The 18,885-nt window shown below is 38.2% G+C and overlaps 1 protein-coding gene across 3 annotated transcripts in view; it reads left to right on the top strand.

Moving 5' to 3' along the window:
• Window positions 1-18,885, top strand: part of COL25A1 (collagen type XXV alpha 1 chain) — a 512,404-nt gene that overhangs the window by 352,148 nt on the left and 141,371 nt on the right. For all 3 annotated transcript variants that reach the window (XM_036266125.1, XM_036266107.1, XM_036266116.1), the window contains 2 exons: window positions 930-956; window positions 1,104-1,130. In XM_036266125.1, coding sequence (XP_036122018.1) covers window positions 930-956; window positions 1,104-1,130 — 54 coding nt within the window. The remainder of the gene's footprint in view (window positions 1-929; window positions 957-1,103; window positions 1,131-18,885) is intronic.

Genomic DNA, 18,885 nt, shown 5'->3' with positions numbered 1-18,885 from the left:
GTATCTACCAAAACTGAACGTATGTATTTTCTATAACCTAACAGTTCCACTCTTAGGTATATACCCAAAAGCAATGCGTAAGGTGTGGGGGGATAGAAGGGAGGGTGTCTGGAGGGGAAAAGGAGAAACATCTGTAACAAAAATAAATTAATTAATTTAAAAAAGAAAGAAAAAAGATATGCGTAAGAATATCACTTGGTAGAATGTTACCCTCCCCCCCCACCCCCCACCCCCGCACACACACATGAGAGAGAAATGCATATACTTTTTAACCAAAAGACATAGACTAGGATGTTTATGGCAGCACTATTTGTAATAGTCAGGACCTAGAAAGTGCTGGAAACAAATGGGCAGTAACAGTGGGATGAATTAATAAATCACGGTTTATTCGCACAATAGAATATTATAAAGCAGGAAGAAAAATTATCTACAACTACACACAAAATTATGCATGAATTCCACACATATTGAGCAAAAGAGGCCAGACGATACTGTCTGATTCCATTGATAAAAAGTACATAAACTAACTTGTTCTCTAAGAAGTCAGAAATAGTGGTTAAGTTGGTGGAGAGTAGTAACAAGGAAATGTCACAGTGAGTGCTTCTGGGTTTTCTCGGCTGGTTCAACATGCACAGGTGTGTTCAGTTTGTGAAAATTTACTCAGCATAGACTGTACTTATGACATGTGCTTTCCTGTATGTGTATGTATGTGTACATATATGTAACCATTATACTAGATATATATAATTTTCATGTTCTAACCATATTATAACTCTAGTTTGCTTCCCCAAATTCCTTGACAAACCTCAGTGACAGCCATATCTCTGTGCCCTTTGCATAAACCTTGCACCTAACCCTAGCTCATCTTTTAAACTACAGTTTTAAAAATGTATTTTTAAACTATATTTCTTTTTCTCTGTTTTCTTCAGGGTCCTCCCGGTCCAAAAGGTGATAAGGTAAGAAAATGAATAGCAGAAACACTTTAAGTTAGTGGAAATCCATGTTAACATGACCTATACTATGTTTTAGTTTTATCTTTTTAATGAGCATCATACACAGACTTAGTGCTAAAACTCTCTATCATCTCATTTTTTACTCTGCAGGGAGAACAAGGTGACCAGGGACCTCGGGTAAGTTGTACTCTTTCAACCCCAAGCAGATAATTCGTTTTCAGCTCCAAATTTACTGAATGAAAGTAGCCCTGGCTTCATAACTGCCCGTGTCATGTAGTTTAGTGACAGCTGGCAGAACCACTGTACCACTTGTAAATGAAACAGCCTTAATAATGACTAATGTGTATATACTGTTGCATTATCTGAACGTGATAACTGTGAACAGAACACTACAGTGATTAGCCCTAGTGATTCAGGGCCAGAATCGCTACTAAAAGTCAGCAACACCTTTCCAGTGGCTATTGGGTCCTCTATAATTGCACGCAGTGTTTTGCAACAGAAAGGCCAAGTGGATTCCTATTGAATTTGGCCTTTTTCTGCAGTTAAACTTTATGTGCTATTGCATAAATATGATATGCTATAGATGAAAGTATTAATGTATTTTATATATTTATTCTTCATCATGTTTGAATAATACTTATTTGAATTTCTTATTTTTTTATAGATTTTTGTTTTAAGCAGATAAAAGGTGTAATAGACTTTAGCATTCCGGGGAGGAGGGGCATTCTTTTCTTCTCCAATGTAGCTCTTTCAACCACTATAACACAATGGTGAATGCCTTGTTGTTACCTTGGTAGTGCCAAGTCCTCTGCTCCACATCTGTGCCTTATTACCCGAATGTTCAGACATACTGTTCCAATGATGTAGTGGCTCCGTTCAGGCATACCTCTCAATTTTCTCATGTCACTATGCACAAAAGCGAGTATTCGGTTGAAGAGAGTCCTTTTTTTACAGTGGAAACGCACTTTTAAAACTTTCAGGTTGAAAACACAATTGTGTAGGACTTTTTTTGTCACCGTGCATAATTCTTGAATTCATGTATACTACAGGAGAGGTTTTATTGCAAAAGAGGTAGTCAATGTAAGTTTGAAAAGTTTGTCGTCTTATCTCCTCATGTTTATTAAACTAGGTGAAAGTTACGCTATGGTTTACTTTCCTTGCTAGTCTTCGGCCATTCTTCATACAGAAATGATTATAACTCAAAGCATTTCATCTCTCATGGCAGTTATTCTAGCTGATGACTAGCTTCAAGGTAAATACTCATTTTGTGGTCAAGGAGATTAACATTATGATAGATGTCATGGATGTGAATGGGATAAATTTCTCATAACCTTAAATGATTAGAGTATAGCCACTTGCCTGGACGTGGTGATTATTTCACATGGCACGTCTCCATGTATTGAATATCATTTCTTTCTGCACGCAATATCAAAATCAGTCAACTTACCCTTTCCAGGTAAGAGGGAGACTGTTTCCATTCTGAGAAATCTTCTTTTGGCAAAGGAAGTGAAGGGGTGGTTCACAGCTTAGCTGTCATCAGTATGCATGCAGTCCTCGTTTTCAAAAAGGTGTGTTGGCTTTCATCGTTCTAAAAAGTGATGATTGATTATAAAGCTAAGCCAAATTTTTAGGATGAAACCTGAAACCATGTGAAATTCACCTGGTTTCATGTTGCAGTGCAAACTAAGACTTGGACCAGGTTTCTTGGAAGTTTGGCCAAAGTTCATGAACTACTTTGACGAACCCAGACTGCCTCTCATGCAGATTTCAGCCAGTTTTCACACCGAGTGGGGCCAAGTTTCACACGATTCGGGGACCATTCAGCATTTCAGGTGGAAAGTGGCAAAAAAAAGGATTCCCATTTTCCCCTCAGTTTTGCTTTGTATTTGAAGGAATTTGGACTGAATTAATAACACAGGACAAATCTTCATGGGTAAAATCTAAATGTCCTGGGAAGTATACGAGAAAGAGCTACCTAGCTTTTCTCAGATTCTTAATTCAGAGACGGGCAGGTCACATTTCCTGCTTTTAGAATGTCTACATATTCATTTCTAGTAAGATAGTATTAGCTAATTATTAGGAAATGGATCATATCAAGATAATAAAATGAATGTTTTGATATTTCCAGGTGAATCAAAATAAGGTAGAACTAGAAAAGTGTTCAGTTTAATGAAAATTAGTTTCACCCATATTTGCTCTAGGCACACTCCTCCAGCTGATGCCGACAGAGACCTTTTTCCAAAAAATATGTAAATCTTTGTATTTGAGTACCTGCCCATTTTTATTCTATCGAAGATTTAAATTCTACTTTTTAGCATTTATTTCAAGTCATTTCTTTCTTTCCATCATTAACTGAACTCTGTGACCCTCCGTCATTTCGGTTCTTGGTTAGCAGACGTTCCATTGTGGGGTCTAGACTGGTTCCTTGAATTCGAAGTTCTTCTATTTTCTCTTCGGCTCCACAAGTGTCCAACAGGAATATATTAAGGTATAATATGTGAATCAAAGCAGGAAAAAGATATTACAGGAATTATAAAGGTGAAAATATCTTGAAACTCTTGGACGTATATTCAGCAATATGTAGTGAGCATCTGCCATGTTCAAGATACGATGCTGAATACCTCAGAGACTATAAATGTGTCGACTTTCCCTCTCTCTCTTCGGCTACCACTGTGGCAATCTTCCAATTAATCTTGCTTCCACTCTTAAGCCTGTATAATCCATTTTCTACACAGCAGCCAGAGAGATCATTTTACACTGTAAATTAGGTCATGTTACTCTCTGTTTTAAACCTTAGAATGAAATCCAAACCACTTTAGTTGGCCTCCACAGGCCTTTAAGATTAGGCCTTGCCTATCTCTATAACCTCACCTCGTTCTAGTCCTCCCTCCATCCACATGCTCCATCCACACGGTCTTCTGTGTGTTCTTCGGATACGCCACACTCACTCCTCACTTGATGATGACTTTCTGTTTGCTCTCTTCTGGTGTTCTTGTGAGTGGATTCATCTTATCATTGAGATTTCATCTCCTCAGGAAGAACGTCCCTAAATATCCCATCTAGATCTGAGATTATCCTATTTGCGTATTTATTTATTTGCTTGTTTTCTATAAAATATGCCCCTCCTTGAAACTTAAACTCCAAGCACCTGGTCTGTCCTGTTCATACCACCATCACCGAGAACAGTAAGGACATGAAATATATTTGTTGAATGTTAGAATAAAATATTATTACATCATCACTGCCCTCTGATAATCTCATGGGTGCTTGAATAAGAAAACTATGTGGTTATATGTTTTATACCTTAAATAGCTATGCCAAAAGATGCTAGAAAAAGTGAACATGGCCCTGGCCAGTTTGACTCAGCGGTTAGCGCGTCGGCCGGTGGACCAGAGAGTCCTGGGTTCGGTTCCCGTTAAGTGCACGTACCTCGGTTGCAGTTTGTCCCCAGCCCTGGTTGGGGTTGTGTGGGTGGCAGCCAGCTGATGTGTCTCTCTCACATCAATGTTTCTCTCTCTCTCTTCGTCCCTCTCTTCCTTCTGCTCTATCTGAAGATAAGTGCAAAAATGTCCTCAAGCGAGGATTAAAAAAAAAAAAGTGAACTTGTTTTTATTTTAAATAACAACTGGAAATTGTGGAAGAGTTGTCACTTGAATTAGGACTTCATAAATGGGTAATCTTTAGAAAATAAGATTAAGAACAAGATATTACATATTTCAGTAAGAAGAAATAGTAAAACAATATTATACAAGTAGAAAATGACAGGATTCATTTAAAGAACAATAATATTCTATTTGCCAATAAAATCGGTTAAATATAGAAAAATCGTATCATGCGTGGCTGAAATTTTTTATCGAAGTTACATTATGGAGCATTTTGACTGTCTAGTGTGGTAGGCAATAGAGAGCCATTGAAGGTTCTTGATTGCATCATTTGATATATATTACCACCAGACTATTTGGTGTGATGAAAATTTTTTTGTTTGCTGTTATAAGAAATGTCCAAACCTGTAGAGAATTTTTATAAGTTATTTTTTAATTTTTTAATTTTCTCAATCCTCACCCAAAGATATTTCTTCATTTATCTTCAGATAGAGTGGGAGGGAAGGAGAGAGAGGAAGAGAAAGGGAGAGAGAGAAACACTGGTGTGAGAGAGACACATCAACTGGTTGCCCCCCTCATGACCCTGACCAGGGCCGGAGACGAACCGCAACCAAAGTACGTGCCCTTGACCAGAATTGAACCCGCAGCACATTGGTCCATGGGCCGACGCTCTAACCATGGAGCAAACCCGTCCAGGACTATAAGTTATTTTTAACCAAACTGACGACATGGAGAGCGAGTACTCCAATGCCTGCCGAGTGACAGCGTTGCGGTTCCTGTCCCGCATTTGGAAATAGGAGGAAGAATTAGGAAGGCCGCATGAAGGTGGGAGAAAGCAAGGGCGGGGAATCTCTGTGACCGGGGTACAGGACAGTTAACAAGATTACGTGCTCCCTTGAGTGTGGTGCACCTCTGAGGGGTCTAAAAGAGAGGATTATTCTCATATTTCAAAGGTATGTTAACCTAGATGCACAAGAACAACGGACAGGGCTTGCTTAAAGCAAAGATAGGCCTTTTATAGGCCCGGGCAGTGACCATCCATCATGACCTGCCCAGTTAGAAATGTATAATCAGATCATTCTGTGGGACTACTCTAGGTCACTGGACTTGGCAGATTTGGTACAGAACCCCTTTTTTGTCTACATGAGTGACAGTGTCCAGTATGAAAAACTGGAAAAGACCGAAAGCAGGGAGACCATGTAGACCAGAAAACTATGTCAGTCATCAGGACAAGAGCAGACGAATCTGGACTCTGAGGATCATGTCCAGTCCTCAGTGGAGAGATGAGCAGAGGCGGGGGCTGGCTCGGTCTAGAACAGCAGGTGTCACTGGAGGTAAGGGCTGCACTGAGCGGGAAGTACAGGGTCCGACTGAGAAGCTCAGCAGCGGGAGGGGCCAAGTTGGTGAGCCAAAGAAAAAATTCCAAAGGAGTCAAAATATTGGAGGAAGCAGCATGTTTTCTTTTTTTTTTTTTTTTTTTTTTATCCTCACCCGAGGATATTTTTCCATTTTTTTGTACAGATAGAGTGGGAGGGAGAGAGAGGAAGGGAGAGAGAGAGAGAAACATCGACGTGAAGGGACACATCGAGTGGCTGCCACCCGCACAACCCAACCAGGGCCGGGGACAAACTGCAACCGAAGTACGTGCCCTTAGCGGGAACCGAACCCGGGTCTCTCCGGACCGCAGGCCGATGCTCTAACCGCTGAGCCAAACTGGCCAGGGCAGAAGCAGCATGTTTTCTATGGGAATTAGGATATGAGTATATTTTTGTCACGTAATGAGAGATTCTGAGAAGGTAGTTGATGGTGTTATTTATATAATTCAATGATGTTACTATGGAAGTCTCTGTGAATCTCTTGGCCTTTCTGTAATGATTGCAAGAAGGCCACTTTAGCCAAGAGTGTGGCTCAGTGGACTGAGCGTCATCCCATGGACTGAGAGGTCCTGGTTCCATTCCCGGTCAGGGCACATGCCCAGGTTTCAGGCTTGATCCCCAGTAGGGGCTGTGCAGGAGGCAGCTGATTGATGTTTCTCTCTTACATTGATGTTTCTTTTTCTCTCTCCCTTCCTCTCTCTCTAAAAAAATCAATGAAAACATATTAACAAAAAAAAGAAAAGAAAAAAAAGGGCCACTTTAAGTCCAACCATCACATCTGTATCAATATCAGCAGGGAAGATGAAGGGAAAAGAGTCCATACCAAGAAAACAAAATTTCCCATCAAATTTTTTTTTTTTATCCTCACCCGAGGACATTTTTCCATTTTTTACTCAGATAGAGTGGGAAGGAGAGACAGGAAGAGAGAGAAACATTGATGTGAAAAAGACACATCAAGTGGTTGCTACCCACACGACCCAACCAGGGCCGGGGACAAACTGCAACCGAGGTACATGCCCTTAGCGGGAACCGAACCCGGGTCTCTGTGGACCGCAGGCTGATGCTCTAACCGCTGAGCCAAACTGGCCAGGGCTCCCATCAATTTTTTAAAAAATCTTTATTCTTATCCAAGGATACTTTTACATTAATCTTCAGAGAGAGCTGGAGGAAGAGAGGGAAGGGGGGAGAGAGAGAGAGAGAAACATCAATGTGAGAGAGGCACAGCAACTGGTTGCCACTTGCACAACCCCAACTGGGGCCAGGGATGAACCACAACCGTGGTACGTGCCCTTGGCCAGAATTGAACCCAGGACTCTTTGGTCTGTGGGCGATGCTCTTCCCGCTGAGCCATACTGGCCAGGGCTACCCATCAATTTTGTATACACTTCTGCTCATATCTCATGGGCCAGGCCATGTCACATAATTAGATCAGAGCTGAAAGTGAGCTGAGGAGAATGGAGTTGAAAACAAAAGTTGAGCCCGGCCGTGTGGCTCAGAGGTTGAGCACCGACCCATGCACCAAGAGGCTGCTGGTTCGATTCCCAGTCGGGGCATATGCCCAGGTTGTGGGCCAGATCCCCTGTGTGGAGCATGCAGGAGGCAGCCAGTGGATGTTCTCTCTCACTGATGTTTCTATTTCTCTCTATCCCTGTGTCTTCCTCTCGCTCTAAAATCAATAAAGAAAAAAAAAATTGTTAAAGAAAAGGAAAGTTGGGTCATCTTACCAATGGGGTTTACCATAAGTGCCAATCAAAAACCTGTGCAGATCAAGAGCGAAAACCATAGATGGTACCATTACTGGAGAAATTAGTAAGGGAAAGGTCTTGAAGCAGAAGGTGGAAGATGAATTTGATCTGTATTTATATACAAAGTCTGTGGCTGGGTTAAGGTTTAAAAAAGGAGAAGAGGGGAAGAGAGTGGGGGAGGAGGAGTCAGGAAGTAAAATTTTAGGATACTGAGATGAAAATTCAATACAAGTCTTGGCTCTAATTGGATTTAGGGGCTGAAGTTGAAAAACAAGATAAATATAGGTCTGAAGTTTCTGGCTCTGCTTGATAAATTTGGCCAGCAGAGAGTCAAGAGGATAGTTAAGTTGAATTTGTAATCTTTCTAGATTATTCTCCTTGAATAATGTAGCAAACAGTTGGAAACATGAGATTAGAAATCTAAGGGGGTGTCATGCTGTGCGTAGGTGTACATCACTGGCGCGTCGCACAGTGAGCATAGAAACCAGAGGAGTAGAACGTGGTGGGTGAAAGAGTGAAGCAAGAACCACTGGAAAATCCACAGTTCGGGAGTGGGACAAGAGAGGGCCCAGCAGCAGAGCGAGCATTCAGGGAGAAGCCAGGAACCTGCCATGGGGGAGCACTAAGAGAAAAACCACTTTGGGGGCAGGGGAAAAATTGTTCTTAATGAAAAGAAAACCACAGGGATGAGATCTATATAAAACTTTGGATTTGGCATTCTGGAGTCATGGGAATATTACGGAGGGCATTTTGTTAAGTAGTGGAAGTGAAAGAGTGTAAGAAGTTAAACGGTAAATGGTAGGCCACTGGCTATCTTTGACTACTGTTGCTGACATATGATGTAATGCAGAAATGTGTGGGCAGACATTTAGGCATGAGCCTTCTGCCGATATTTGTTGAACAAATTTCGAGCTTACAATTTTAGGTATAAAATAACAGCCATAGACATCATTTGGTTTTCTTCTACAAGACGCTACGTGTTAGATGTCCCCGTGTGAATGCGTCCTGACGTTAAAATGGTGCCTTTCTTCTTGGTGAGCTGTCATGACGGGCTGGCCATTAATCTTCAGTTCATTTTCACTGTGAAACATTGTGCTTCAGCAGTTATGCCTTTGGACTCAATGGTCAGTATGGTGCTTTTTCTGTGCTGTCAGTCACCAGTTTGTTTTCTTTTAATTTCATTCTCGTAGGTTTGTATCAGAGTTTTGAGACAATGGCTTTACCCTGTATTCAAGCAGAGAGTGGAGACCAGTTATAAGGAGTTGTAGGGCACTCCTAGACTGAACGAATGTTGGACTAGGGAATACTACCTCGCATAATAATTACAACTGCTAATTAGAGTCTTGCGATTTGCTGACAACCTTTTTAGGTAAGTTTGCCATATCATCTCTTAGCCTTATTCAGTTCAGCAAGGTAGGCTATCAGGGACGAAAGACAGGGAATGTGCATATAGTACAGTGCAACTGTTATATCCCTGTGGGCTGGGGTCAGGCTGGACAGGGATCAAATTCCAACTGCACCACTATCTGTTCTCTATGGTTTTGATAAGGATTAAATAAAATAACATGAAAAAAAATCTATAATAAGTTTTCATCAGCTCGTAGCTGATTATTCTTCCCATATTTCACATGAGGAATCTGAGGTGAAGCAACTTGCCCAGGTTCACATAGTTGGTAAGTGGTAGAAGTGGGATTCAAACTCAGCTCTTGCAGCCTCTAGTCCGTGCTGTTCCCACTGGATCAGGCTGCTTCCCTACCTAGTCATTACAGTCGTCAACCTCAGTGTGAAACAATACAGAAGTATCCGTGGCTCAAATGATGACAACAATATGATAAATAACTATTTAGTCCTTAAAATATGTCAAACACTCTATGAAGACTTATTTCAATAGCCCTGTTGCTTACTTTTATTACTTCCACTTAATAGATAAGGAAATCAAGATTTAGGAAGTTTAAATGTTTTTACCATGATAACAGTGCCAGTCAGGATTTGAGCCTAGGAATTTACAGATTACAGTTATTATTTTTTTTTTTTTAAAGAGAGAGAGAGAGAAACATAGATCGGTTGCCTTCCCATTCACACCCCAACCAGTGATCAAAACTGCAACCTAGGTGTGTGCCCTGACCAGGAATCAAACCTGCAACTTTTTGGTGTACAGGATGACACTCCAACCAAGTAAGCCACACTGGCCAGGGCACATTACATTTTTTATATATTCTCTCATTTATCCTCAAAAATAACTCTGTGAGTTAGTAGCACAAATGTGAACATGACCTTTTTTTGGTAAGCTCAAACAAGTTAAGTGACTTGTCCACATTTTTTGACACACATTTACCAAAAGGCAATGCTGGAACTCAAACCCATATTTAAAATTCTGCTCTCTTTCCACAATGCCAGCCTGCCTCCATAGACTGCTAGAACCTTTTCAACTTTAAGATTCCATGCCTCTGTGAATCAAATGGAAAAGTTGCATATAGGTACAGTTTTCTTCTTTGCAATCATGATAATTAATCTCAGTCTTTCATGCACTGTAAACCCTCCAAAACAATGAATGGATGAATGCACCCTAGAACCTGTCTGCATGGAGCACAAGGTGGAAGGACAATGCCGACCCCCATCCAAGGGACGTCAGAATAGCCCATTACTGTACCTTGTTATAATACAACTGTGCTTCTCAACTTGATGGCGCCAATTTGAAAATTGTATAAATCAAAATCCTGATATATTTTCTATTAGTGATTTTTTTTTCTTGAAGATAACCAAATGAATGAAGTCTATTTTCTGCTGTTTATAATGTTGTGCTTACATGTTTTGCAAGGTATTTTGTTGATTTTGCTTTTAGGTGAATCTCTCTTTTCAAAAGATTGCATTACATTTCTTGATCAGTAAGAGAATCTGAACAACAAATATAAAAGGTTTTTAAGGATTTTTCCAGTGTTATCTGCACCCACTTCTATTACCGCTATCCCTCTTCATTCTGAAAGAGGACTTCCTGCTTGCCTCGTCATAAGGGCTTCTGCCTTCATCATGAACCACAGCCCCGGGAGTCACAATGGTACCCAGGGCTTTGCTATTTCTTTTCTATATCTTAGTGACGTGAAAACTACCTTTAAAAATAAGCAAAGCTATTTTAATGTTTAATACTGTCTCTTAAAATTAGGGTATTATGTTGTTCTGAAATTGTGGCAAATGTATCTATCACACATAGGCAATAAAATGAACAAATATCATGAAGTTATCTTTTGATTATATATTAATTGAATCAGTTGGCTTCCATCACCTTGCCAAATAACAGACAGCCCTGATAAAGAAAAGATTTAGTGGTTATTGTTCTCAATGTCATCAGCCAACAGCTGGTTTTAAATGAGTCCTGGGCTCTCGCAGTTTCAATAAGCCACCCAGGAGCTCCGCTTAACTATTTTCATAAACTTCTTTTCTCTTCCCAGTGTATCTGAGTAAATTTTCATAACAGCTGGGACTACGCAAAAACTGATAGCATCTTAAAAACATCTTCAGCAAGACAGATTAAGTTCCAAAAAGGAAAGCATTTAGAAGTTTATTTTATTATCTTAACCTTTGTTGACTTGAATGATTAAACAGATTCTTTGGCTCTGCTAAAGCATTTAGGCCTGGATATTAATTTGATGTTCTTATTTACTTAACCCTTGCCTTTCTTTAGCCATAATGAATACCCTACTCTTTTGGTACTGAATGTGTTGCCTGTGAAAAGGGAATTGATATAACACAATGGAAAGAGATAAATTGTGAGAAAATTATTTTAATGCTTTCCAGATTCAGAAGAAGTTGGCATGGAAACAGCAAGCTTGTTAACATTTGCAAGTGTTCTTGTTATATTTTATAATTAGAGTTCTCTATTGAGTGTTCTCTGTCATACTTCAAACCATGAAGAGCTGATATATTGAAACTAGCCCAGGAACATTTGTAAATTTGTCCTAATGGGGGTTTATTTAAAGATAAAATTATCTTTATAAACAGTTGTTGATGTGTAGACAATATTTCCCTTGAAATTCGGTGTCATAAATTATATCTCAGTTATTGGTTGTATAGCTGAGCTCATCAAGTAATAAAAAGAAAGAGAACTTTGGAAAGGTTAAGGAATAATTATTCTATCTATTTTAAATCTTGTACATTGTTGTCTAATGTAAGAGATAATATAAGTAAACCTATAAACATACTAATCCAGTGTAGTAAATTACAACAACTTTTATGTACTTTCCTCAACAAAATAGTGGAAAGTCTGAGATTTGAGCCCTTAAACTGAAAATTCTATTAATGATGTAGATGGTTAAAATAAACCCCAAATCTAATCCTAAGCATATCCTCTGACAAGGAATTCTGGAGAATGATGCCAACCAGTTTAAACAACCATTGGATTTTCTTTCAGTGTTTTTAATGCAGTAATCTTAATAATAAAATAACTATTTATTTCATTTTATAAAGTAAAAGAAAGGTTTCATTTTTGAAATCTTTTGCTTATATCAACTACATTATTCTCCTTTTTACTTTTCTACTATATATATATATATATATATATATATATATATATATATACACACACACACACACACACACACACACACACACACCTTACAATCTTTTCAGGGTAATGTGCACCATTTCACATTTTTCTTAAAAATAAGTGGAATGAATGATTTTAGATGAAAGAGAATAAATGTATACATATTTACTATTATTAATTTATATTTCTTTTGTTTGAATTTTTACAAGTGCTAATCTCTGTAAAATATTTTCTATATAATTTAAAGAATACCTTGATATGTTAATGACCTCTCAAACACAAAACTATACAAAAGATTTTATTCTTTTTGTTTAATATGTAAACAAGTTAATTTTCTCTTGACTTAAAACATGAATCTTATATTTATTAACTCATATAATGTGGAGCTCTGGTTTACATTAATGCCTGCAAATGAAGTATATAATAAATGAGTCATATAATAAAATGTGGAGGGAAAGATAGATTTGGGGTTGATGACTTTCAATATTACATAAGAGAAAGTAAGCCTTTAGATAAATATATTAAAATCTGTACGTGAAGTGGACCAAAAAAATTGAACATACTACATAGTTGGTAATATCTATGAATAATAAGCATATTGCAAATAAGAAATACAACAATTTATAAGTAACTTAACACTAACAAAATCCAACATAATTACCACCATTTTTTCCCATCATTCTCAAAAGCAGAATGATAGTTGCAACAAACATGTTAGTAAAGTGGATTAATCAAATAGAAATCAAGAAAGTATGAAATAGCAGATTTTTAATGGTGCATCAAGATTTGCAGAAGGGATAGAATGCAAGACTATATTTTTGATCCTTCCCTTCAGAATGGGTGAAATAATGGCTTGTGCACTGACAGATCACGTTTAGAGAGAACAGTTCCTGTAGTTCTGAATGAGATGGGTCTCTGGAAAGTCATTCAGTGCCGGACAGCAGCGTCCTTTCATAAGCATACCTGTACTAATGTGTCCAGCAGCTCCTCGTAGCAGACACAGCCTGTAAATCACAAATGGCAAACAGGACTGGCTTTGTAGGGGAAGGATGTTAGCTGTGAGATCTTACTTCAAACGCAGTTCTATAGTGACTTTGGAGGGAGTCAGAAAGCTTTGATTCTCATCTCTTAGAAGTCAGTTAAATTTTGTTTGAAAAATGTTGAGGTTAAAAGAAACCTTAACTTACCCCAATTGTTTCATATGAGCAGAAATAAACTTTTGAATGATTTAACCCACACACAAATAATAGTTATTGCAATAATAATAATAATAATAACAGTGATAATGTGATACTATTGTTTTCATAGTTCCACATGCTAAGAAAACTTCTGGGCATTCTTTTTTTTTTTTTTTTAATTTTCTTTTTCTTTATTGATTTTAGAGAGAGAGAAAGGGAGAGGGAGAGAGAGATAGAAACACTGATGAGAGAGAACATCGATTGGCCGCCTCCCATATGCCCCACACTGGGGATTTGGCCCACAACCTGGGCATGTGCCTTGACCAGGAATCGTACCAGCAACCTCTTCGTGCATGGGTCAACACTCAACCACTGAGACACACGGCCCAGCTGGGCTACTTCTGGGCATTCTTATCATGCTACTAGCTTGTGATTGTAGCACGAATCTGTTGATAAAGGAACTTTCGTGATGGAAAAGATGCTATCAAAACTCTCCAATATAACATTCAAAACATCAAGGAACTAGTGACATAGGACATTCTTTCCAGGACAGGAACTTTAGTTAGCTATAGCCTTAAAGGAATTCATTAGCACTGAGATGGAGGAATGGTAAGTAAGCACGAAGAGAGGAATCAGTGTGGCAGAGTGTCACTGTTCTGGCTTGCAGCCTGGGTGATGTGAGGTGAAACAGCAGGAACTAACCAGACCAGTAGGAAGTTCAAGGGAACAACAGGTGGTAATTGCTGCCTCATTCACCACCTTCAAAAGAATACGTCAGCCTGAACATCCGAGTTTATTGACAGGTGACGAAAAAGATAAAAGAGACCCCATCAAAATTTTAATTAAGAGAACATGTCAATTGTTTTAAAAAATGTCTTTACTCCTTGAGCCTTTCATCAGGCTTATATTTAGAAGCTGAGTTAATCTATTTATCTAAACTTAAAATTTTGGCCCAACCTTAAAATATCTCACCCAAGTCTTGACCCCATTAAGACTTAGAGGAGGTCATTGCTGTGTGGGGTTTCCGGGATCGGAGCAGAGAAATTCTTCCACCGGTGAAGAAGGAAGTATGGAATGAAGGATGTGATTGGGGGAGCCATGCCCAAACCCAGGGCACAGCTGGGAATCTGCTAAAACATGCCCAGGGTTAAGTTGCTTTTGCTGTCATATTTTGTCTTTTTCAAAGTTTACCTGTTTCTGATATTAAGAATGATCAAACACTTGCCTTTTCTTACAGCCAATCATTTAAATTATTACTGCATATTATTCTGTATGTAGGTGTTTGTACATATATCAGTTGTTATTAACAGGAATTATTCTATCTATAGAGATATTTTTTTTTTATCCTCACCCGAGGATATTTTTCCATTTTTTGTACAGATAGAGTGGGAGGGAGAGAGAGGAAGGGAGAGAGAGAGAGAAACATCGACGTGAAGGGACACATCGAGTGGCTGCCACCCGCACAACCAACCAGGGCCGGGGACAAACTGCAACCGAAGCACGTGCCCTTAGCGGGAACCGAACCCGGGTCTCTCCGGACTGCAGGCCGACGCTCTAACCGCTGAGCCAAACCGGCCAGGGCTCTATAGAGATATTTTATATACAGGTGTATGTGTGTATGAATAATCATGCAAAATTTCAGTTGCCTCTGTTATCTTTACGAAACAGAGTTTTCCGTGAGTATAGATTGTTACGCACGTACGCGAGATCTAAACACTCACAAATGTTAACCTACTTTTATTTAGACTCTAGTTTCTATTAAGAAAAGATAGGCAGATATTCAAAGCAACCTGAGAAGTTTAATTGGATTAAATTGACGTGTCTTCCTTAACTGTTTTTTAAAAAGCATTTTTCTGTTGAGAGTGGCTTTTCAGAATTGCTTAAAGAAAATATAAGTTAATTTTTAATAATTCGATGCTTAATTTGTGTTCTTTCATGTTTAGCCCACAAGGAACACCAAATCAATGTTCCTTTGCAATGGAAGCGAGGTAGTGACAGTTCTTGGCTATCTCAGCAAACACCGGCTCTGACGGCCAGTGGAGTCAATTGACCGAGCTGTACTTGTACATATACTTGCCTTGACTTGGATATCAGAGAAAAGTTTAATACTTAGTTCAGAATTCAGTTGCTATTTCTTAGCCATCTTATTTCTTTATATTTTTTAGTGTTCCAGAAAGCCAGAAGTTCCTAGAATGTCAGTATCAGAATTTTTTTTTTAAGAATATAGACGTTTTGATATGGAAAGTATTTCTTGCATTGCTCGCATAAACATAAGTTATAGCAACACCTTGTAATTTTTCAGTCCTGATTTCCTCTGTACTATCAATTTATTTATTTGTTGATTTTTATTCCTCACCCGAGGATATTTTACCATTTATCATCAGATAGAGTGGGAGGGAGGCAGAAAGAGAGAGAGAGACATCGATGCGAGAGAGACACGTCAACTGGCTGCCTCTTGCACAGACCCGACCAGGGCTGGGAACGAACTGCAACTGAGGTATGTGCCCTTGACCAGAGTCAAACCTGAGACTCATTGGTCTGAGGAGCGACACTCTAACTGCTGAGCCAAACTGGCCAGGGCTCAATTTATTTTTATCCTACTGAACAATTCTTTGAGAAGGTAAATACTGGGAAGATTGTGAATCATTAGCATAGCTTTATCAGATGTTTTGAAAATCAGAAATTATTTTGTCTTCTTTAGAATGGCTAATATCCATCATATGGCAAAAGATGCTAGCTACAATTTAATCATTTCTATTGATATTTTCTTACATTTCTTTGAAATCATGTCTTGTTTAAAGAATTTATAAGTCATATGACAGTATAATTTTGGTGATGAAAACAATAGTAAGGAATGTTTTACCTTTACCAATATGTTATGCCTTCTCTTCCGAGTAGGTAACTACTATGTTTAAATTAAGAATTTCATCCCCTACACACACTACTTTCATTTTCTGGCATAGATAAATATAAATTATTTCTGCTTTGACAAATTAAAGTTTCTAAAGAGTCTTCAGTGTTAGGATATTCTAGAATACAGCATTATAAAGCTGTTTTATTTTTGTTGTCTTTTTTGCTCAATACAATTACTTTTCAGTCTTACAATTTTTTGCTTAGTAGTCATTCCCAATTATTCAGTAAGATTGTAAAAGGAAATGAATTTTGAGGAGTTACAGGAAGACGGGAATATCTGACGATCTATTAGACATTTTGGATTTGTTTATAAAATTAATGTAGAGATTTACAACTTCACCCGTTATTTTACACTTTTAGGCAGAAAAGTCAAACAAAATCGAAATGGAGAGAGCTTGCTATGTCACCAGTCTAATGTTGAATGTTAAAGCTGTAACTCTACACTGCTCTGTGGTATTACTTCCACCTTGGAGCCATGTAGTTGTAATAAAATGTGTCAGAGAAGAATGCAGAATTTGAGTCATGATATCTACCCGCCATTCCGTATAGTAACTGTTACAATAACTCAAGATTTTTAGAATGTGTCAAACATAATGGCATGTGCCAACAGGGCTGTAGTCTGAGAAACTGTCACAACTTATACGGAATTTCTTTTTAGGGTGGGGAGTAACACCCTTGGTTGAAGCAGGGAAAGGGAATTGATTGTCTTTATTTTTACTTATTTTTGAAATGTGTACACTATTTTATGCAATCTTCCCTCTGTGTGTTGAATTAATATTTCTCATGAGGATGATTAGAGGCTACAAAGTGGTAGCCTGTGGTCCAGATTCTGATAGTAGATAGATTTTATTTGGCTTTCCAAAATTAGTTGCTAACATTTTAATATTGGAAATTTTGATAAAATCTTATTTTAAAATTTCTCATGGAAATTGCAAGATCTGGCACCACTGGGTACACATTCTTTTATAATTTCAGTTGGCTAAAGCTGAATGGAGTCCATCTGTTTTAGATGAAGCAAACTTTTTGTGTTACAGTGATACCAGCCCTCTTCATTCATTTTCATACCTACCGGTCCTGTTGGCACTGGAGTTGGCAATACCTGAATTAGGTATTAAGATGATTTTGCTTCCAATATTATGATGACAGGGTTCATCAAAATCTGCTAACACAGATAACAAAATAACTAATGTCAAATCATTTATGTTCTAGGAAGAATGCTACATTCTTGCCTCTAAATTAATTTACGTACCATTTGTTTTTAGGTTGCTTAGAATTTTCCTTACATTGATCATTGTCAACCTATGGTGCTACAGAATTTGTTTATTAGTATACTAAGTCTGTTCAGAGTTAGAAATAGCACTAGGGCTAACTTCGTAGTTTTATATCAAGGTACCAATATAATTTATGGTATCTTTAAAAATTTTGTTGAGCCCTGGCCAGTTTGGCTCAGTGGTTAGAGCGTCGACCTGCGGTCCTGAGAGACCCGGGTTCGGTTCCCGCTAAGGGCGCGTACCTCGGTTGCAGTTTGTCCCCAGCCCTGGTCGGTCGTGTGGGTGGCAGCCACTCGATGTGTTCCTTTCACATCAATGTTCCTCTCTCTCTCTCTGTTCCTCTCTCTCCCTCCCACTCTACCTGAACAAAAAAATGGGAAAATGTCCTCGGGTGAGGATAAAAAAAATAATAATAATAAAAATAAAAATAAAAATTTTGTTGAAACATGAATTGAAGAATAAGAGAATTTTTAAAAACATTACCCCAGCTCTATATAGAATAGAATAGTAATTAAATAACATGCAAATAATATTAAAAATATAAAATTTAGTTCTTTATATGTGTTTCAAGTTAGAAACAGCACAGACTTTGAAGGCTTGTACTTCAGAGTCACTTCTTTGAGGAAAAATGTGGCCTCAAGTTTTAGAATTTCCTCTAGGTTTTTCTTCAAAGTATATATATTAATTTATTACTAAAGATAATATAGCAGAAATCTGCATATAACAGAATTTATATAGGTTGTAGCTAAAGTTCAGAAATATTTATAATCATAGTATAAATCTAGTTGCATTTTTTTATTTGACTTAAATGATTTTCTTTATGATATTAGTCAGTGTGCTTCTAGAAACATTCATGTTTGCAGGCACTATATGTTTTCCTGAGTTTTTGTTGTTTAGGTTGTAGTTGGATTCATGGAAACATCTCCCCTGTGTTTATAACAAGATTGCCCTGAAGGGACAACAATAAAAAACAAGCTCATGAATTCTTGAATCCCTTTGTAGTTATGCCGACAGATTTTAAGAAAAAGAACTAATTTGGGTTAATATTATTTTATCTTTTTTCTCTGTGTCTTCCTTGGTAAAAATAAATTGAAACCTGATTTGTCTGAGTATGACAAATACAGAATTTGAGGATCTGTTCTGAAGGATTTTTAAAAATGTCAGTTGGTTAGAATGCCATCCCATACACCAAAAGGTTGTGGGGTTGATTCCCATTCAGGTCACATACCTAGGTTGTGGGTTCGATCACTGGTCAAGGCGCATACAGGAGGCAACCAATTGATATTTCTCTCTCTCTAAAAAATTAA

The sequence above is a fragment of the Molossus molossus genome, unplaced genomic scaffold (genome assembly GCF_014108415.1).
Source record: "Molossus molossus isolate mMolMol1 unplaced genomic scaffold, mMolMol1.p scaffold_m16_p_1, whole genome shotgun sequence".
Taxonomy (NCBI): domain Eukaryota; kingdom Metazoa; phylum Chordata; class Mammalia; order Chiroptera; family Molossidae; genus Molossus; species Molossus molossus.
The sequence above is the reverse complement of the archived record's forward strand: the minus strand, read 5'-3'. Positions and strand labels throughout refer to the sequence as shown.